The sequence below is a fragment of the Eptatretus burgeri genome, chromosome 10 (assembly GCF_056783735.1).
Source record: "Eptatretus burgeri isolate ZD-2024b chromosome 10, Ebu_testis_v1, whole genome shotgun sequence".
Lineage (NCBI taxonomy): Eukaryota > Metazoa > Chordata > Myxini > Myxiniformes > Myxinidae > Eptatretus > Eptatretus burgeri.
This window is the reverse complement of record NC_140970.1, coordinates 73,269,095-73,292,135: the sequence shown is the minus strand read 5'-3', so window position 1 is coordinate 73,292,135 and position 23,041 is coordinate 73,269,095. Positions and strand designations below refer to the sequence as shown.

Here is a 23,041-nt window from a genome sequence, read left to right as displayed (position 1 = left end):
GGGACTAAATGTATCGATTTGTAGGATATGTCCAATGAATAATCTCAATAACCGCAGAGTACAATATGGAAAATTTATTGCCCCTACAGCCGGTTTGTAAACAACTTTTTTTTAAGATAAGTTATGGCACCTCGTTTTGTTTAGTCTTGGGTGTTAAACTTCCCCTCATTCGGGGAATTCCCGGCAGCCTGATACTCCCACGCTGGAGGTGGGTACGTTTCCAATTCTGGGTTGATGTCCATGCCCATATAGCTCTTCAACCACACCTACTGTTAAAATATAAACGAAACCATGCTCAGTGTTATCCACAGCCAGACTCCAACCATGGCAGCGGCACCACGCCTCGTGAGCGCTCTGCTCCTTCTCTGCCTCATTTTCTCTTCGGCTCTTCAAGGTAGGTCCTCTTCTACCCTTCATTGCTGCTTTGACTCCTATGAGCACACATACCAAATGATCAACTTGCACATCTCAGATTTGAGATTGGTTAAGTGTATAAATGCATACAAAACTTTTTTTAGCTTTACTAACAATGCAGCATGAACTAACCAAACTTTATATTAGCTAACTTTAGGATTAGCTCACAAAACTTGATGTTAGGAATGCAGCAAAACGGCAGTGCATGGAGATGCGACTCAAGAAAGGAACACAGGAACAGGAAAAAGTGCCTCATGCATTACGTATTAACTGAGTCCCATGCTTGCATGCTCTTAGAAAAACTAGAACTTGTGATAGCATAATATGCTTTTGGGCGCTCTCTCTTTTCGATCTGATTCCCAGCCTGACTATAAAATGTCATCCTGATGCTTTTTTTTTTGCAAGTTGTTGCATCAAAGGTTCAAAGGTCAAGCCTTCCTTTTTCAGAGGACATTGATGAAATGAGCAGCTCGGTGTTGCATACTCAAGGAGAGGATAAGAAAGCAACAACAACAACAACAAAAAAAGGTGTTAAAGCGTTTTGCCATCAGAGAAACAGTTGCTTCTGTGAAAACAGCACCGGGCTGCCAGCTACATCATTTATGGGGGCTCAGCCTCGTCGCTGACATACCCCTGTAGAAAGGAGCAGTAATTTAGACTTTAGTCAGGGAACCAGCACACAATGCCTAAAACTTTTTGAAGGGCACTGGTGGGATCGAGCAAACGGTTCAACCGTTTGTAAACTTCCCCTCCGAAGGTCTGTTGATAGTCATTGATATGCAAAGCACCAAGGTGGCAGTTTATAGCCTAAAATGAAACCCAAGCTAGACAACTCAAGTTAGTTTCCTCTGAAGTATCATGTCAGCCCAGGAAAATGGTTGTCATGTTATACAATCCTAGTTTGTAAAAACCTGTTTGGCTGCCTCCGTCTTCGGATATGAATGCAGGACAAGGTGTGGCGAGTTGGTTGTATTACCTGCTGAGGGAAAGAAATGATTTATTTTTGACATTATGATTCATCAAAGTGAAATTTATGACACTGAGTTTTCTGGAATGACATTTCTTCATTAAATATATGGGTATGGGTTTGATTGGTAAGTGGGTTGCTTAGAAAATGTACAAAACAAGGGGAATTGGTTAATACTGTACATTGTTACATCCACCACCGAAGGTGAAGGAGGTTATGTTCTCACCCCCGTCTGTCTGTCTCTTTGTGTACAGGATATCTCAAAAAGTTGTGCTCAGATCTGGATGAAATTTTGAAGACAGCTAGTGTGTGTGTGTGTGACAAGGACGAACTGATTAGATTTTGGTGACGATCTGGATCTGGATCCGACTACTAGAATTGTTTTTGTTTTTTTTAAGTGATTCTTTACCTTTGAGAGATGGGGCCAAAAACGATATATCGTATGATATTTCAAAAATCTATTGGCCCGATATGTTCTCATCGATCAGGCATTGCGTGGTGGAGGTATGCGTTCTAAACCAGTGCCCATCTAACTTATTGTTGGAAGAGTATGCATAACATAATAAAATTTTGTTACTCTTATTGTCATTGCCCTCAAGAAAAAGTATTGTAGTTTTATGATAGTTATATTCCTGATTTACCTCTTGTAGAACTTTATGCTTAAGAGAAATTTGTAAAAAAAAATCCTTTGTAGAACAGTGCAAACTCTGGATAGTACAGTGAAACTAAAGTACAAGTACAGTATATTGATTGATATATTTACAGGAACTGGAAATAAATGGATAGTATGACAAATTTAGGAAAATCTGCCACCTGTTTAGTACATATACAATGAGAATGGCACTCGGTAGAGCGCATACCTCTGCCAGGTATGTTTTGTATCCCACTGATAGGTCGGATCTTGATCCGGACATGAACCAAAATCGAATCAACTTGTTCTTGCCACCAACCCAACTCACTCACCAAGTTTTGTTATAACTCGTCCACAACTTTTTGGGATATTGTGCCATATATCGTTTACGGTCCTACCTTTCAATGGTGATGAATCACTTAAAAATTCTAGTATGTACAACCAGATCTTCACGAAAATCTCATTATTCCTTCCTTGTCATGCACCCAAGCTCTCCACCAAATTTCATCCAAATCCTTCCACAGGGTGAAAACGTAACCTCAATCCTTTCCACAGGGTGGTGGTAACTAGAGAGTTCAGAGAACACCTGACCACATGGAGTGTTCAAGTCTGTAATTCAGTTGAAATAAAGCATTTTAAAGGTCGTAAGAAAAAAAATTAATCTGGAAGTAAATACTTGGTGCAGTGTGTTTTACATCACTTCATTTAACGTGTTACACGAGTTCTTGGTGCATGTTGTTGTGTCCTTTGACTTCCTTAAAAACAGTATCAAGTTTCCTGTTTGGAATGATGATAAATTTTGCTTGACTGCCAGGCAGACAGAGTAACAAAATTATCTCAACGATCTCGAAGCATGTGCCATCGGGACTAATTCAGAGTCAAAGTACTGCTAAACTACAGGTTTGTTTTCCGATTGGTGTTCAAAATATGATATTCAATTGGAGTCAACTTGTTCCTCGATCATAAACTGACATTTGTGGATGGATGGGCAGACAGACAGGAGGGAACCCATTGCTTAACCCCGCTTTTCGCTTCACGTGCGTGGGTTAAATATAATGGAGCATTTTACAAATCATCCCCCACTATTGGCACCATGTACTCAATTGTCTTCCACGAACCCACTGGCCAGTCCTGATGTTCTACTGAAGGTGGCAGGAATTTGAAATTTCGCCCTGGAATGGCGATAACTCGTCTGCTCTTCATGAAAGACACCGTTGGACCTTTAATATCCACCAACGGCCAGTGTTGTCACGCGGGTCTTCTGGTTGAACGTCCATTTGATGGGTGATACACACATTGATGTGTCAATCTGCATGTCGGTGACAGTTTATAGCGGGTTCGACATTTGAACACAGGCTAGACAGCTCAAAGGTACTCGAAGCTATCCTGCCAGAACATAACCACCAAGTTATCCTGCCAGCCCCAAAAGGTAAAACTTCACCAACTACCAATATTAAAAATTAAAACAAAGTGAAAGGTTTACAGTTTACACCATGTGTAAGCTCTTAAAAGAGCTAAATACTGTGTGAACTGCTCTTTTAAGAGCTAAGGGCCCTGTCACACCTTGACGTTTTAGCCAGCGTATGGCAAAGTCTCAAAATGTATGTAAAACGCTGGCGTACACTGAACTATCGATGTTTTTTAAAAGTTTCGGGCGTATAATAACGTGTTGGACGTGTGCATAATGTATTAGCGATGTACACAGAACGTTCCAATCACATATAGATAACTTATACCAACGAATGCTGAGCGTGTTGTCGGCGTTCACAACCTATGCCCAACGATAGTCTAACTTATGCATCGCGCGCGGCAGCGTATCGCCGACGATCACGTGGTGTAGCCTATTCAAAGGCTGCGGCTTGACGATTCAAATCATAACCGCACCAGACATCGAAGTGTGAAGCCGCTGTCACACCTTGACGTTTTAGCCAGCGTATGCCGATGTATGAAAAATTTTCCGAACCAAGCTGGCACACGTTGAATACGTTATGGGTAAGTTCTGTATACGTTAAGGCCCGGTCACACCTTGACGTTTTCGCCAACGTATGCCGATTTTTGAATTTTTTTTCTAAAACGCTGACACACGTTGAATACGTTATGGGTAAGTTTTGATAACATTGAGAGCACGCTGAAAAACACTGCCATACGTCGTTGTACGTTGGCTTTAAACGTTGTACTTTTTGGTTGTCCTCAAATTTTTTCATGCTTGAAATTTCACGACGTATGCCGTCGTATGACTCACACGTTCCGCTACGCTGGCCACAAGTTGTATGCACGGTCTGCGATCGTTGACAGACGTCAACACATGCTACTTGTAAGTTAATCATAAGTTGAGACACGCCGAGGTAATGTTTAGCGTACCCGAAACTTATTTCTAACCTATGATTAACGTGTTGTTGGAACGTTACGCGATCGTTGCCAGACGTCGACAGACGTTACTTTTAAGTTACTCATAGGCTGAAAGACGTCGGTATAATGGATCGTCCTTGCGTCAGCATCCACGGCCACGGCCAGGACACTTATTTGCAGCATTCTTCAAACTTTTCTTCGGCATGACGAGGATGTTCACACTTTGATGTCTAGCTTGGCTATGATTCCAATTGTCCATCGGCAGCGTCTATTTAAAATAGTCGAGTTTGAGCGTTTTAACACGTTCAGAAGAAACGCTTCAAATTTCCAAACCCCAGCGTCAAAAAACAAAGGCGAGTGACAGCAATTTAAATCGTTCATTGTAAACAATGAAAATAGCTGAGTGGTACAGTTTGAAAGTCGTTGAGTGTAAAAAAAATCCAATTGTTGAGCGCAAGCGTCTACTTTCAATAGTGGAGATGCAGCCATTTAAATCGTTGAGTGGCAGCCTATGAATAGCAAACCCTACGTCACCAGCAAAGATAAACTGCCGCACGATATGGATAAGTTAGTCTATCGTTGGGCATAGTTTGTGAACGCCGGCTTCACGATAATTATTCGTTGGTATACCGTATCTATAAGTAATCAAAGCGCTCTATGCACATTATTAGTTCATTGTGCATTTGTCCAACCCGTTGTGAATAGACCTAAATCGTAAAAACAAGCTATAGCTCATTGTTGAAAAAGCCCCATAAAAAATTAGCCACGAAGAACTTCGAACAATGGTGAAAAGATGTCTCCTACCCGTGGACACGCGGACGCAAGGATGATCCATCATAACCCACACCCTCCCCCTCACCTACTACTGCCAAAATGAACAAACTACTACTAATACTACTACTGATACTAATACTGATACTGTTACTGCTGACATGGACATCGACTCAAAAAGGACTCGAAAACACTGTTGGGTTCCCCTTTTATGAACACCATTTTTATCTACCAATTCCCAAAACCGCTGGGAACACGTCTTTATATGCCAGTTGTAAGCTAGAAACACGTTCATTTATTTTTTTTGTCGACTGGAAGACGTCATTGGAATACGTCTACATACGTCGATGTGTGTTGGGACTACGTACAGAATTGGTTCAAAGCACGTCAAACATAAGTTAGAAATAAGTTTCGCATAAAAAAGACATTACCGCGACGTGTTTCGACTTATGAGTAGCTTATAAGTAGCGTTTGTGGACGTGTGTCTATCGTCCACATATCGTGTGTAAAACTTATCCCCATCGCATGCGGAACGTGTGTCATACGCCGAGTACGTCGTAAAATTTTGAACATGTTTAAAATTTCTTGACGTACTCTACTTACTACGACGTATGATAGCGTACTTTAGCGTTGTACTCATGTATACCAAACTTACTCATACCGTATTTGACGTGCCCCAACGTTTTAGACACATTTTTCTTAGGTCGGCATACGCTGGCAAGATCGCCAAGGTGTGACCGCGATGTTGACACGTCCATTTCTACGGCAGTTATGATTCGAATCGTTGTGCGTCAGCCTTTTAATAGGCTACGTCACGACATCGTCGGCCATGCGTGCAACGCGCTATGCCTAAGTTAGACTATCGTTGGGCATCAGTTGTGTAGGCCGACAACAGGTTCAGCATTCATTGGTATAAGTTATCTATAACACAACGAAACGTTCTGTGTCCGTTATCAATGCGTTATACATAAGACCAACTCGTTATGAATACGTCCGAATCTTTAAAAAAAAAACATCAAAAGTTCAACGTAAGCCTGCGTTTTACATACATTTTAATACGTTGCCATCGCTGGCTAAAACGTCAAGGTGTGACCGGGCCTTTAAGAGCACGCTGGCATACATCGTAGTACGTTGGCATATGCCGAGTACGTCGAGAAATTTTCAGCATGTTGAAAATTTCTCAACGTACTCGGCATATGACACGTTCCGCATACGTTGGCATAAGTTGTAGGCACGCTACGCGATCGTTGACACACGTCGACACACGTTACTTGTACGTTACTCATAAGTTGAAACACGTCAAGGTAATGGTTAGCGTCAGTGTTTCAGACTCCCTGGTTTTTTATTTTATTTTTTTCTTCGGTATGACGGTCATGTTGACACCTCAATTTCCAGTGCGCTTATGATTTAAATCATTGAGCGGCAGCCTATCATTTATATTATATTATAACCGCACTAGAAATCGATGTATTAACATCACCGTCATCCCGAAGAAGAAAAAAAAACGAAAAAAAAAAAAACAGGGAGTCTGGAACACTGACGTTAACCATTACATTGACGTGTTTCGACTTATGAGTAACTTACAAGTAACGTGTGTCGATGTGTGTCAACGATCGCGTAACGTGCCTACAACTTATGGCCAGCATTATGCGGAACGTGTGAGTCATACGCTGGCATACGTCGAAAAATTTCAAGCATGGAAAATTTGTCTAACACCTCGGCGTACTACGATGTATGCCAGTGTACTACGAAAAAAAGCCAGCGTACTACAACGTATGCCAGCGTGCTCTTAACGTATATAAACTTACCCATAACGTATTTGACGTGTGCCAGCGTTTTAGCCAAATTTTGCATACGTTAGGCATACGCTGGCTCATTCCTCAAGGTGTGACAGGGCCTTAACACATGATGTAAACCGAAAACCTTTTACTTTATTGTTATTCCACCATTGAAACTTTTAAACAGCACTAAATAAGAACAAAAAATTAACACTTGGCATCAAATACATAAACAAACATATTTATCTTGAAATCCACCGTCCCCTCTCCCCACACCACTTCCATCCTCCACCAAAACGGATCTCCACACTGTATGTTTACCTCCGCCACTGACCGAGGTAATGTTTTCACCCCTGTCTGTCTGTTTGTTGCTTGCAAAAATCGAAGAATTTTTAATATAAGTATATTGGTTGGTTGTGTGCGTTATTCTGTCTGTCTGTTTATTACTTGCAAAATCTAAGATTTTTCAAGTTTATTGGTTAGTCGAATTTGTTATGCTGTCTGTCTGTGTCTGTTTGTCTGTCTGCTTGTTGCCTGCACGTCACAATTTGAAACCAATCTTCATGAAACTTCACCACATAGTAGAGTTTGTCATAATGAAGTAGCCTCTTGTTTTCGAGGTCAAAAGGTCAACAACTTAGGTGAGATTTCTAAAATCCTCCATTTTCATCTGATTGATTTGAAATTTGAAGAGGATTCATATCTCAGGTCACGGAATTCAACCAGCCAATTATTTTGATGTCAACATGGACCAAAAGGTCAACATAATCGCAAGGTCATCAACTAAGGTGGTATTTCTAAAATCCTCAATTTTCATCCGATTGACTTGAAATTTGAAGAAGATTTATACTTCAGATCGCTGAATTCAACCAGTCAATTATTTTTGAGGCAAACGTGGACCAAAAGGTCAACATAGGCCCAAGGTCAACCACTAAGGTGGTATTTATAAAATCCTCAATTTTCATCCAATTGACTTGAAATTTGAAGAGGATTTAAATTTCAGGGTCACAGAATTCAACCAGCCAATTATTCTTGAGGTCAACATCCACAAAAAGGTCAACATAGGCCCAAGGTCAACAACTAAGGTGGAGTTTCTAAAATTCTCAATTTTCAGCTGATTGACTTGAAATTTAAAGAGGATATATATTTCAGGTCACTGAATTCAACCAGCCAATTATTTTTGAGGTCAACATAGGCCCATGGTCAACAACTAAGATTGTTTTTCTAAAATCTTCTATTTTCATCGGATTGACTTGAAATTTGAAGAGGATTTTCAGACCAGGTTACTGAAATCAACGACAAATTATTTTTGAGGTCAACATCGACCAAAAGGTCAACATAGTCCTAAGGTCAACAACTAAGGTGGTATTTCTAAAATCCTCAACTTTCATCCGATTCACTTGAAATTTGAAGAGGAGTTGCATATTTGCTCATTGAATCCAACCACCAATTATTTTAGAGGTCAAATTTGTTTTATGGATTTTGAAAGTATCGTGCTCTGCACGACGTTTTCATCTTGTTTGTCTGTCAATCGCCCACAGGTCACAATTTAAAACCAATCTTCACAAAACTTCCCCACCTGGAAGAGTTTGTCATATGGAAGAAGCCTATTGTTTTTGAGGTCAAAAGGTCAACATAGGCCAAAGGACAACAACGATGTGAAATTTATCAAATCCTCAATTTTCATCCTATTTACATGAAATTCGAAGAGGATTTCCATATTAAGTCACTGAATTTAACCACCAATTATTTTTGAGGTCAAAATGTTGTTCAAACTTGGCACAGAGATAACGAATGATGGTATGCACATCATTTTTTTTCGAGATCAAATCAAAGATGGCCGACTGGCAGCCATTTTGTTACTTAAACGTGTCCTCAACCATTTCTCCAACATGCATGGTTCGATTTTGTTCAAACTTGCCACAAGCACCGTACATGATTGCCTATACGTGCCCCTTACTTTATTTTGCGATCTGATCAAAGATAGCTGACTGTTGGACTGTCGTCCATTTTAGTTGTACATCAATATGAGCTAGCCCTTTAACTCCATACAGCAAAATTACTAAAAGAGCGGGGACAATGATATTTTATCTTTTTTACTTGTTCTGTCTCTTTGTCTGTTTTTTGTGTTTATTGACTAGAGGTCACAATTTTAAACCAATCTTCACGAAACTTCATCACATGGTCGAGTTACTCGTAAGCAAGAAAACTATTGTTTTTGAGGTCAAAAGGTCAACATCGGCCAAAGGTGAACAAATGTCAATTTTCTAAAATCCTCAATTTTCATCCGATTGACTAAAAATATGAACTTGTTTTGCATATTACGTCAATTAATTCAAGTACCAATTATTTTTGAGGTCATCATCAGCCAAAAGGTCAACATAGGCCAAATTTCTAAAATTGTCAATTTTCATCCGATTGACTTGCAATTTGAAGAGCATGTATATTTCAGGTCACTGAATTCAACCACCATTTGTTTTGTCGGTCCATATCGGTCAGAAGGTCAACATAGGCTGAATTTCTAAAATTGTCAATTTTCATACGATTAACTTGAAATTTGAAGAGGAGTTTCATATTTGGTCATTAAATTCAACCACCAATTATTTTTGAGGTCAAATTTGTTTTATGGATTTTGCTAGTATCGTGCTCTGCACGACGGTGTCTTCTTGTTTGTTTGTTTGTCTGTTTGTTTGTGTGCAGGATATCTCAAAAAGTTGTGGACGGATTTGGACAAAACTTGGTGGACATATTGGATGTGTGACATGGAAGAAATGATTAAATTTTGGTGAAGATCCGAATCCGGATCCGAGTGTGATAATTTTTTAAGTGATTCTTCACCATTGAGAGATAAAGCCAAAAACTATATAAAGCACGATATCTCAAAAATGCAATGGGCCCGATATGTTTTCATGGATCAGGCATTGTGTGGCGGAGGTATGTGCTATACCGAGTGCCCTTCTCGTGTATACTTGTTTTCGACAGATCTCTCACCTCCAAACGCTGTTCTTTACACATATCGGAATGAAGGCAGCTCCAACATTACAGATTTAGAATATAAGATAATTGACAGGGCACCACTTCTCCCCACACTACCCTATATTAAAAACAAGGAGGTGGGAGATTCAATGCGCCATTACAAACGTACGAATCACCTTCAATAAATATTAATGTTTTACTTGTCACATTTTCCTCTGATTTTTTTTTTCCAATGTTAACTGTTCATTTCATTTCAATGTGTCAATGATATTTAAGAAGCTTTGACGTTTCTTGAAAGCGCTAACCCATGAAGCTAGTCTATCAATTTACTAATGTTTTATAATAACCTTACCACATTAATGGGTGAATAAATTCTAACTTAATAATATTATCATTCATTTATAATTAAGTTACAAATTTTAAGCATCAAAGATGGTCCCACAATAATTTTTACCTTTTATAAATCTCCATTCACCCCTGCACATCCCTCCAATCGTTACTACGCTCTTTCTTTACCTAGCCATTTGTGCGTTGTGGTGGTGGGAAAAATGGGGAATGTGATGGGGAGATGGAATGGGTTCAAGAAAAAAAATCCTGCATATTTAATTCCCTTTAAATTTGAAGTTTCACTTTGGAAAAGCAAAAAATTCACTTCAATTTGAGATGAAAACTGAGCTAACAGCACATTTAATTTGGAATGAAAACATAACTAAACAAGAAAAAGAGCAATCAGCGATTGCAGACCCTTGCCAGAACTTATTTTGAGTGGTTTACTTTTATAAGTTTTTGGATAAATCCAATATGGCTGCCAACCATGTGACCTATGATATGATATGTGTGAACCTTTTGTTCCACATAGACAGGCGGTCATACATGTAAAGTTTTGGCTCGATTTGTTCATCCACTTCATAGAAGAAGATTTTAAAAGGTTTTTTTTATTAAATAATATGGCCGCCGAATCGTGTGACCGATGATGTAATAAAAATTTTTTTCTGTGGACCATTTTATGACCCTCAAAAATTTTCATACTGAATGGATGTGGCATCCTTCATATGCAATTATGACGTCATAACGAGGACACCTATGACTTCATTAAAAAATCAAGCATTCCTCATTAGGAGTACTTGCTATGTGCCAAGTTTCAATTTTTTCCTTAGTGCGGTTTCAGAGGTACAGAGGTCCATAATTATCATAATTGGCATCATAATTATCATTATAACATTCAACACGAGTCGTCGCACCAATGGTGAAAATTTCGTCTTAATCTAACAAGCGGTTGTGGAGAAAAACACGAAAGTTCTGTGTGGACAAACAAACCGACAAACAAACAGACAAACAAGCCGGTAGGCGACATGGGTGGTCGCAACATAATTGCATACGAGTCATACAGTTTTTGACGGATCGGGCTGAAATTTTTTGACAAAGAGGATGATTGTAGTGCGCATAAAAGCCTGGAAGCCCATTTTTGATTTTCGAAAAAAATTAATTTTTTATGATTTTTCAAACATTTCAAAGTCCCGTTGCTAGGCAACGGTGGTGTCCATAGCAACGGTGCTCAAAAGCATAGAACTAGATCCTGATATGAACCTACCTGTCAAGTTTCATCAAAATCGGTTGACTCCTCTGGCCTCCAGAGCTGTCCATTACATACAAACAAACAAAACAACAACAAAAAAAAATGACGGTAAATAGACACCCGATTTTTGAAGGACGACCATTTGAAAAATAAAACCGAAATCAAAAATCAGCTCACATAAAATTTTCTAAATATCTCGAAGTGTTTAATTCCGAAGTCTCGTTTCTCCACATTCAAAACTGTAGGACAAGTATTGAAAATTGCTTAGCAACGAAACTCAAACGCGCACACTCCCAGCCCATATGGCACCTGTTCGCCAAGTTTCATCGAAATTGGTTTGCTGGTTTGTGCTGTGGAGCCTCGCGTTGCACACACACACACACACACACACACACACACACACACACACACACACACACACACACACACACACACACACACACACGGAAAACCCGACAATAAGGGTACTCTAGCGACCACCCAACAAACGGACCGAAATGCAATAGCCTCTCCTTTGGCGAGGGTAACTCGAAGGGCACTCCGTAGAGTACATACCTCCACCCGGATCCTGATCCGGAACTTCACCACAATCAAATCATTTTGTCCTTGTCACACACCCAACCTGTCCACCAAGTTTCGTCTGAAACCGTCCACAACGTTTTGATATATTCTGCTACATATCGTTTTTGACTCTATCTTTCAATGGTGAAGAATCACTTAAATAATTCTGGTTTCTCGATCCAGATCTTCTCAAAAATCTAATCAATTTGTCCTTGTCACACCTAATCTATCCACCAACTTTCATCTGAATCTATCCACAACTGTTTGAGATATCTTGCACACAAACAAACAAATAAACAAACAAGAATGATGTCATACATAGCACGATACTTGTGAAATCCATAAAACAAATTTGACCTTAAAAAATAATTGGTGGTTGAATTCAATGACAAAATACAAAAATCCTCTTCAAATTTAAGTCAAATGGATAAAAATTGACAATTTTAGAAACAAGATTATAAATCTCACTGATATGAAGTTGATCTTTGCCCATGTTGACCTTTTCGCCTATTTTGACTTCAGAAATAATTGGTGGTTGAATTCAGTGACCTGATATGCAGGTGAAGCTTCGTGAAGATCAGTTTTTGATTATGACTTGTAGGTGACAAACAGACAGACAAACAGACAAAATAACAAAATCGACTGACCAATATTCTTGAAAAATCTTCGATTTTGCAAGTCACAAACAAACAGATAGAAAGGGGTGTAAACATAACCTCCTTCACCTTCGGTGGTGGAGGCAAAAAGAGTATTTATAAACATAAAAGCAATACAAGGATGGCGATGCCAAATAGTATGCAAGCGATGTAGAGATGGTCGCACAAAAATATACAAAGTCCATCCTTGCATCTTGCTTCACACTCAAAGTGTGAACAGGAAAAGAAATCCATCCATCCAGAGTACATATCAAATAAAGTATAGAACCTGTCTGGGTTCTTGGACAACCCTGACTGTTGTAATACTTCTAACTACATTCCCAAGCACGACATGAAGGTGCCAAGAGAAGTGTACTTTGAGCATGTGAAAATTCTGAACTCTAAACTGTGTAGGGAAAGGTACAACAAATGTAGAGTGCACACTGTATGAAAGTTAGCTCGTATCTTATGGCTATCTAGATATCAAATCATATCATGACTATAACAATAACTACAGTGCCGATAGAAAGTCTACACTCCCTTTCAATATTTTCTCCTTTTGTTGCCTTATAGCCTGGAATTAAATTGCATTAAATCAGACTTTTTCCACCTTTATTTACACATCATAACCCGCAACTTCCAAGTGAAAAGCAAATTCGACAAATTTCAGAAAATTAATGAAAAATACAAAACTTGAATATCTTGGTTGGATAAGTGTCCACTCCCTTTACAACAGCAATTGTAAATTCGCTCAGGTGTAACAAATCACCTTCAAAATCACACACCAAGTTAATTGGTCTCCACCTGTTAAATTGCAGTGATTCTGATTATTTCAGAATAAAATCAGCTGTTCCTGGAGGTTTCCTCTGCTGGGTGGTGCATTTCACAGCAAAGACTCAACCATAAGTACCAAGGATCTTTCAAAAGACCTCTGGGATAAAGTTGTGGAAAGGCACAGATCAGGGGATGGGTATAAAAATATTTCAAAGGCCTTGAATATCCCTTGGAGCACAGTCAAGACAATCATTAAGAAGTGGAAGGTGTATGGTACAACCAAGAGCCTGCCTAGATCAGGCCGTCCCTCCAAACTGGATGGCCAAGCAGGGAGGGGACTGATCAGAGAGGCCAATGGCAACTTTGAGAAAGCTACATGCCTTTATGGCCAAGAGTGGTCACTGTGTGGCCAAGCTGAAATTGGGACGGAAGTTCACTTTTCAGCATGACAACGACCCGAAGCACACAGCCAAAACTACACTGGATTGGCGAAGGAACAAAAAGATAAATGTCCTTGGTCAGAGCCCCGACCGATATCAGATAGAAAATCTGTGGTACGACTTCAAGATTACTGTCCATTTACGCTCTCCGCGCAACTTGATTGAGCTTGAACATTTTGAACAGAAGAATGGGCAAATATTGCCCAATCAAGTTGTTCAAAGTTGGTAGCGACATATCCCAACAGACTCACAGCTATAATTGCTGTCAAAGGTGCTTCCACCAAGTATTAACTCAGGGGGGTGGACACTAATCTTATCAAGATATTGTAGTTTTGTATTTTTGAAATTAATTTTGTGAAATTTGTTGAATTTGTTTTTCACTTGGAAGTTTTGGGTTATGATGTGTAAATAAAGGTGGAAAAAGTCTGATTTAATGCAATTTAATTCCAGGCTATAAGGCAACAAAAGGAGAAAAATTTGAGAGGGGGTGTAGACTTTTTAGAGGCACTGTCATTACTTTAGCAGTGCGCTGCAGCTATTGTTAGGTCAGGCCAGATGAGATCTGTGACTTGCTCCATCCATCCATTGGGACCATACTCTGGAAAGAGTGTTGGTGCTGCTGAAGCAGTCTCCTGGGCTATTGGGCACAATTCTGGATGGGTTGCGACTTCAACACAGGATACTTGAACGGATCAATCATCACAGCAAGCTCGTACTCATTTTGCTGACCTTGAAAGGATAGCAGGCTGAGTCAACCCCACCTAGAATTAACTCAGTGATTGGGCAGGATTTGAACTCAGGACCCTTGGATCCCAAGCCTGCCACCCTAACCATAAAGCCAACACCAGGCACATACCTGTAAGGATAGAGGGAACAATGAATGGTGCCAAATACAGGCAAATCCTCAAGGAGAACCTGCTTCAGTGTGCCAGTGACCTGAGACTGTGGTGAAGATTTCCATTCCAACAGGACAATGACCCCAAGCATTCAGCCAAAGCAAAACATTAATATGGCAAACGGCTCGGAAATTGGATGTTATTTCACAACAACCCGCTCAGGATGATGGAGCACAAACCACCCGCTCAGGATGACGGAGCACAAACCACCCGCTCAGGATGACGGAGCACAAACCACCCGCTCAGGATGACGGTGCACAAACCACCCACTCAGGATGATGGAGCACAAACCACCCGCTCAGGATGAAGGAGCACAAACCACCCGCTCAGGATGATGGAGCACAAACCACTCGCTCAGGATGACAGTGCACAAGCCACTCGCTCGGGATGGTGGAGCACAAGCCACTCGCTCAGGATGACGGTGCACAAACCACCCGCTCAGGATGACGGTGTACGAACAACTCGCTCAGGATGACGGTGTACAAACAACTCGCTCAGGATGATGGTGTACAAACAACTCGCTCAGGATGACGGTGTACAAACCACCCGCTCAGGATGACGGTGTACGAACAACTCGCTCAGGATGACGGTGTACAAACAACTCGCTCAGGATGATGGTGTACAAACAACTCGCTCAGGATGACGGTGTACAAACAACTCGCTCAGGATGATGGTGTACAAACCACCCGCTCAGGATGATGGAGCACAAGCCACTCGCTCGGGATGACGGTGTACGTACAACTCGCTCAGGATGATGGAGCATGACCCACTCGCTCTGAATGAAGTCCAGAATGGAATGACTCGCTTTGAATGAATGGAAAAAACGTCCACAGTGAGTGAACGATTCGCTCAGGATGACGTAGCGCGGTAACGCTATCGACAATGGGTGCTCGTCAAGTGGCTTATGCACTCCAATTCAATGGTTGATAAGGAACAGTTGGCCAGGCTGTCGCTGCATACCATAAAGGATCCCTTTAACATTAAAGCTGGTCTTCACCACACACACACTGCAGTTAATGAATTAAAATGAATATATAAATCCACCATGTTGCATGCTCGTCTATGCACGTGTCACGCGGCGTAGTTCGGGGTCCGTGCAAACGTTATACCTTTTTTTAACGTCCATGTTTTACTAGATTTTCTTTGATTCCCTGGAGAGCACCTTGCGAAACCTCTGAAAATATAGACACAGATCTGGCAGACATCATGGATAGGCAGTCCCTCTGGGGGACAGGGCGCGAGGTCTTGCAGTGAATGTATTAAATCATATAGCTCAATGACTCTCATTAATTTTGGCACGTTCCTAAATTTTTTCTTCACTCTATGTAATTCTCCAAGCAGTAGAAGCAGATAAGTTCAATGCTTTGTAAATTTCACATTTTCTTGTGGATGTATGGAGGAGGGAACATAGTCTTGCTTGCTTGAAGTAAATAGGTATATCGGCCGAGTTATCAGACTCGTTAGTTCTTTTTTAATTCTCAGATTTCTCAGCAATCCTTTAATTCATCCATGGGAGTAAATCGTGGAAAATTGTATCATATAATGCATGAAATCGCTCCAAGTTCCTAATTTGAAAACTATTTTACTGACAAAAGGGATGTATACAGCGATTCGAGCTCTGATGAACAGGCATTCGATAATATGAGTGAGGAAAGTGAAAAAAAAACTTTATCATTCAGAAATCGTTGCGGCCTGTTACAAGTCAAGGCGTGGTCGAGCAGGCCAAAAAAACATGGCGGCTTCAGACCCAAGTGAGGTTACCCAGGAAATACCTGAAGACCCCAGAGAGCGAGGTGGCCGAGGATCGCCTGATGAAGGTTACAATTAAATAATATGGAATAGGCAAAGCCGAGAAGCGAACGTAGAATTCTTCTTACATTCGCTTCTGACTTTACATAAAACTTGTTCACAACTATATACTTGTCAACCATACCGTGGTACGTGTAAGCGCCGTACAGCTGATGATGTTGACGCAATTTCCGGTTACTTCGGCCTGGATTCGGGATCAGCGATCAAATAATGTAAATGACGATTAAAAAATATTTTTTCATGATGCGGGAGATGTCTTTATTAAAAATTAACTTTGGGAAAAAAATAATTGAATAAATAAATAAATAAACGATCACTTCTGGTCAAGAATAAAAGAAATTAAAAGTTCCGGAAAGAGTTTCAAAATCACTCCCGGTAATGTGAAATACAAAATAAACACTTCCTGTCATGAAAAAAAATCACTTTCGGAAGAATAAAATTATCTTTGGGAAAAAAATTATTTGAATAAATAAATAAACACTTCTGGTCATGATCTCCCGGCATGCATCATTCCCCATGACAAAAACCGGAAACAAAAAAAAAAACACAAACAAAACAAAAACGGAAGCAAAATGGTCATAGCCAATGACACGGATTCACAATTGGCAGGGTATTGTGTTGTTTTTGTTGTTTCCTATTCTCTCATGTGCACGCGTTCAGTAATATTCACAAGATAGAAATAAAACCCAATCGTGTTTATACACCGCACAGCGTTTAACAACAACCGGAAGCAAAAGGTCATAGCCAACGACACGGATTCCAAATAGCCAGGGCGAGAGTCCCTTTATAGAGAGAGTAGCGACAACGAACGATTTGACACCATTTTGAGTCCATTCAGTGCGATGAGCGTGCGGAGCCGCCATATGGCGCTCGTGCATTGAACCGTGTATTCCATTATGTTCTCCGTGTATGAGAGATGGGAATGGTCTTTTCCATGTTGATAATGAACAAATTATGTGAAGATGACAAAATAGAAGATTTATGACAACTAAGAGCCAGATGATAAAGAAGAAATTCACAGAGCTGGTTGTGATTTAACAGTCACAGACATTTAGAATCATGACAAAGAAGGAATGAACATGACAAGTACACGTGCTGCTTATTTCAGCCTCATTTTAATTTCAGGGAGGCGAGAGCGAGACTCAAACTCTCACCTCCCTGCTTATACGTGTACAATGTACAATACAATGTTAAGAGTTATCTTTGTATTTCTGCAGTTGCTTGACCTTGTTTATCGTGTGTGGGTATATATTTGTGTTTGTTTAATTTTCATATTTAAATTATTAATCGAAACTTTGCTGCATGTTGCCGATCAAATATTAATCCCACCAAAAATAGAGTAGCCCACCCCACCCAGCCCCTCATTCCCTGTTTCCCTCATTTCCCTTATGTTTCCCTCATGTTTTCCTCATTCCCTGAAGGTAAAAGCCAGTCCCGACCATTCTACACTCCGAAGTTAGATGGGCTCCCTTCTATGCTTCTATGGGGTGTCGACCTGTTTAGTATCCTGAGATCTGGCAGTCTACACCCACACCAATGGATTTTAAATCTTTGGTATAACCTACTCTTAAAAGTTAGGGTTAAGGTTAGATTTATGTTTAGGGTCAGGTTTAGGGTTAGGGTTAGGGTCAGAATTAGGGTTAGTGTTGACCCTAACCCTGCCTTTGAAGAGTGGGCCGTGTTAGCCCGTTCTCCATTCATTCGTCTTTGTTTTGACTTTAGTTTAGTGACTTTGAGTCCGAGTCTGACTTTGGAGACATGATCTAGACCCGATATTAATTGATCTAGCTTGAAGACTCCAACTCAAACTTAATTTTACATAAAGATTCCTTCCCCTTCAAGTGCTAATTAATCCACGAGCAATGGATAACAAGCCTGGAAAGCCAAAGCAAAGGCCAGTCTCACTCGCAGCACACAAATATATGCATATGGGACCATGACCACAATCACACTGACCTGGCAGAGAACTGACAAAGAAGTTGCTTTCCATCCAACACGAATGACTCTGTTCTCCCAGATTTTCAGTCTTTTAGCATCTGATGGACATCTATACATCTTGAATCCCTTCTCCGTTCTATTTGTGCGCCCAAAGGCGCAACAACCTGTCATTTTGTCGTAAAATCGATGTAAAACACGAATGAGACCGCTGCGTACAGCGGGAACGTTAAAACGCTGAACGATATGCGTCCGATCCTGTCCGCGATGGACTCAAAATGACTCCACGCAATCACGTGACTAGATTTTTCCGGACCCTCTATGTCGCTACTCTCTCTATAAAGGGACTCTAGCCAGGGCTATTGTGTTGTTGTTGTTGTTTCCTATTCTCTCACGTGCACGCGTTAAGTATGAAGCTCACTGCGTTCGCTAATACCGTTGATTATCTTCAAAAGTGGAGTTTTAATTAACTCAAACACCCAATTTTCACTCATTCACTTCCTTGGAGTTTTCTTCGTTTGCATGCAGTTTCAGGCTGTTAGGTTTTATAGTTTTGGAGTTATGGGACACACACACACACACACACACACACACACACACACACACACACACACACACACACACACACACATTGACATTCATTAGTATAGATTAATTATATACTTGAACACTGCAGAATACAAATCTCCTATTTTGCACTTTCAAAATCCTTCTGTTTGGCAATCCTTGGACAAAATATTACGGCATTTTCGATCATCTTGACCAATCAAACTTGCTGCTCGTAAGCCCCATATGCCTACGTCCTTGTTTCTCAAGTCTGTGTGAGGTGAAGTGTTCTATGGACTCTCTAGTTTTTTGTTTTTTCTGAGACGATGGTTCTGAGGTGGATAAGACGTCTTGGACTGATATATTGCCCCCCACATAGTCCAGATTTAACGCCACTTTACTTTTGGGGGGGGGGGCACCAGAAATCAGTGGTTTATACCATGAGACCATGTATTATCGGAATAATAAACAGGACTCCCTCAGTTTCCCCAAACTACCCTCTCAGTTTTGGGGTGAGCCCCGCCACACTTTCTGGGGAAGCTTTTGGAGTAAAAGCAGGAGTCTTAAGGTGGGTCGGAGATTTCATAAATTTCTCAGTTTGATTTTCCACCTGTATGAAATCTATGAAATCTATCTATTCTATCCAATATCTCTATCTCTATCTCTATCTCTATCTCTATCTCTATCTCTATCTCTATCTCTATCTCTATCTCTATCTCTATCTCTATCTCTATCTCTATCTCTATCTCTATCTCTATCTCTCTCTCTCTCTCTCTCTCTCTCTCTCTCTCTCTCTCTCTCTGTAAACACATTCATGGGTTCAGCATTCAGTTTTATCCATTTACTGCACGTGGAATCATTTGCTGGCTCTGTAATATTTTAACACAATTGTGATTTTGAGTTTCCACCTGAACGACGCTGCTTTTTGTCCACCCTAAGGTGGGTGGGGAGTTTCATAAATTTATAATTTGGAGTTTCCACCTGCAGGAAACTACTCTCTCTCCACATGTGAAGCATTCAAGGGTTCGGCATTAGCAGTTTCACCATTTACCGCATGTGCAAACATTCACTGGTTCAGTAAACCATTGCCATTGTTATCAATTTCATCATCATCATGAAAGGTACATTGATTTTACACAATACTACTCCCGCAGTTTTGGGGCCAACCCCACCAAATTATTTTCTGTGCAGCACCTTTTGGGGTCCCTGCACCTCACACCTGGATTAACAACGGGGCCCAAGGAGCTTAGGATGGGGGCCCTCAAGTTTTATCTTTATTCACCTTTTCACTTTTCGTCATCATTTCTCAGCTAACTGCCATGCTGAACCCTAAGCTCGTGATATCTCCTGAAAATACCTTCGTATTTCAGCCATATTTGTGTACGTGATAATTGGGCAGCCTCTGAGCATGAAATGCATTCGGTAAATAATAGTGAAGCGTTTCCTCACCATAGATTGCAATTATTACTTGTTAGCACCGCGCGAAGGTGGTTCCGATCATGGACAGCCTTTTTGGTTGGTGGTTGCATCATTGGCGAGGGGCGTGGCTATGCCGCTGATGCAGTGCCCCTATTTCCAGTACTCTGGTGCCTCATTTCACCGACCTCAGAAGGATGGCAGGCTGAGTCAACCCCCTGGTGCTAATTCAGTGGCTAACAGGGCTCGAACTCAGGACCCTAGGATCCCAAGCCACCATCGAAGGTGGTGAAGGACTGAAGATCCATTCATAAAACAACTTTGCTCTCCCACTTCTCACGTCTTCCCCAATTTCAAAGAGAGTTCCCTCGTTCCTCATCCTTCTCCCCACCCCCCCCTCTCTATTTTCAGTTTTCACTAAGTCACTGAAAACTCAATCTGGTCCACCGGCTCTGAGCGATTCATTGAAACACTGGCAGTGTACCACGACGCTCCTGGCGGGGGTATAGAGCACATTCGTGATGAGTCGCAGCCCTAATAATATAGGACAGTTCTAAACGTGTGATAACCCAGCTAAGCTAACACACTGACTTTAGGCCAACGTCAGCCGACATGATTTTGTCCAGCAAGCCGTCGGCCAGTGATGTCATCACTTTTACAAGTAATTGCAAACATTGGCAAATAGATGTCATCTTTACAACCAACTTATATAAATAAACCTTTACATCGTACAGCTGTAATTATAAAATTTCTCAAAACGTTCTTTTTTTGAGACTTCGGGCTCCCAACTGTGCGTACAGCACGGGTACCCTGTTAGTTGAAAATGTAAAGAATTAAATCAGAAACGAATGTGCTAAAATTGACGTGTCAATGTTAAAATACGTTCAATGAAACCTCCATAAAATAATCGATTTGAGCAATTATTATCAAAAAATAGTAAAACAAATATCCCTATGAGCACCCTTGAAGTGATATTGTAAAATCCTGTGTGTGTGGTCAGCCTTTAGCATTGCACATGGTAGCGAGCCAGTTACAAGCAATTACTGTGTATGTGTAAGATCACAACCAACCAACATATAATATATGTATGACATGCGTATCAATTTTTCCTAAATGAATAAAGATAAGATAGCAAATGTGCAAAACTACACATGATAGCCAAACTAGATAATGAGGCTTTAAACAGTATCTGTTTCCTGAACTGAATACCTGGTGAAGCACTTGATTTGAAAAGACTCTTATTTTTGGTGCTTATATCGTAAGGTCAATACACATCGATGTTTCAGTCCTTATTTGTTTCCTTCCTGCTGAAAATACCAAAATGTCATGGAATTCACACAGAGAAAGCCAATTAATTTTGATGTAGTAATCTCACGCTCATGGAGGATCTTGTACATAAATCACATGCAGGAAAAGACTTCAGAAGAATCAACAGCACCAGTTTAGCAGGAATTACAAGAGCATTTGTGGACAATGAACAACACACCTATGGTATATGGGATTTGAACCTGGGTTACAAGTCACAGGGTTCGGATGAAAATATTAAACTCGCCAACCCTGTTGATTTCTCCGCCACTGAGAGTGTGGGTATCATAGTGCACTAGTACTCTCGATGTAGGGATGTCACGGAAGAAAAAAGTCGGTCCCACCCGCTAAATACAAAATTAAAGTTGGCAAATGCATAACAAATCTCGATTATTAACACATAATTTGCGTTCGTGATTACATCTACCAATTTAAGACTCCATCCCCAATATTGGGAGGGCTTCCCCCAAATAATAGAATGTACCTTCTTGCACTGATTTAAAGTCATCTTTATGTATCAATGCGAGGTCTATTCGACGTTAAGCCAATCAAACAACTTTCCTCAAAACGAGGTACACCTTTGTGAAAAATGAGGTCAAAGTGAGAAAGAAATCACAAATGGAAAGGAGGCAAAAGCAAATGTTTTTGTAGGATTCATCTTCATTTTTTTGTTCACCACTCCTTCCCAACTCTATATCCGAGCAACGCGTATGTTTGTTTGTTTGTCTGTCCGGGTGATATCTCAGCCGTCCTTTGAGCGAGGAAGCTGAAATTTGAGGACAAAAGTGAAGATCTGCTTTGGAAAAATGGTACTTTTTTATTTTTGATTAATCAATTAATTAATGTCGATTTTTATTAACTTATTTATTTTGTTTCTCATCTGGGCAATATATCAGGCACCTTTTGAGCTAAGAAGCTGATATTTGGACATGAAAGTGAACAACGATTTGTCTATAAAGGGTATTTGTGATTTATTGATTAACCACTTAATCAATTAATTATTCATTTTTTGATGAATTACATAATTTTCAGAAAGGTACAGATTCGGATGAAACAGTGGTGGTTTTGGTATGCCATTAGTCAATTCATTAAGAAATTTACTATTTTACAATGACTATTTATTTATTTTAATTATGCAATTAATCAATCAATTCTTGTACACCGCTCCTTCCCAATTCCGTCTCCATGTGCTGCACGACAGCATCGCCAGGCGCCCTGGCAATGTCGTGCGCTGGAGGGTTTGTTGTTTGTTTATTTGGCAT

The 23,041-nt window shown here is 40.4% G+C and overlaps 1 protein-coding gene across 3 annotated transcripts in view; it reads left to right on the top strand.

Annotated features, from left to right (window-relative positions):
• The first annotated feature begins 255 nt into the window (after positions 1–255).
• LOC147018869 (C-X-C motif chemokine 10-like) overlaps positions 256–23,041 on the top strand; it is a 31,965-nt gene continuing 9,179 nt past the window's right edge. Inside the window, exons 1-2 of one of the 3 annotated variants that reach the window (XM_085898981.1) lie at positions 291–394; positions 862–942. In XM_085898981.1, the coding sequence (XP_085755107.1) occupies positions 292–394; positions 862–942 (184 nt within the window). In that variant the 5' untranslated portion in view covers position 291. Of the gene's footprint in view, positions 395–819; positions 943–23,041 lie in introns of all 3 variants that reach the window. The other 2 variants (XM_085898980.1, XM_085898982.1) reach the window with 2 other exon arrangements.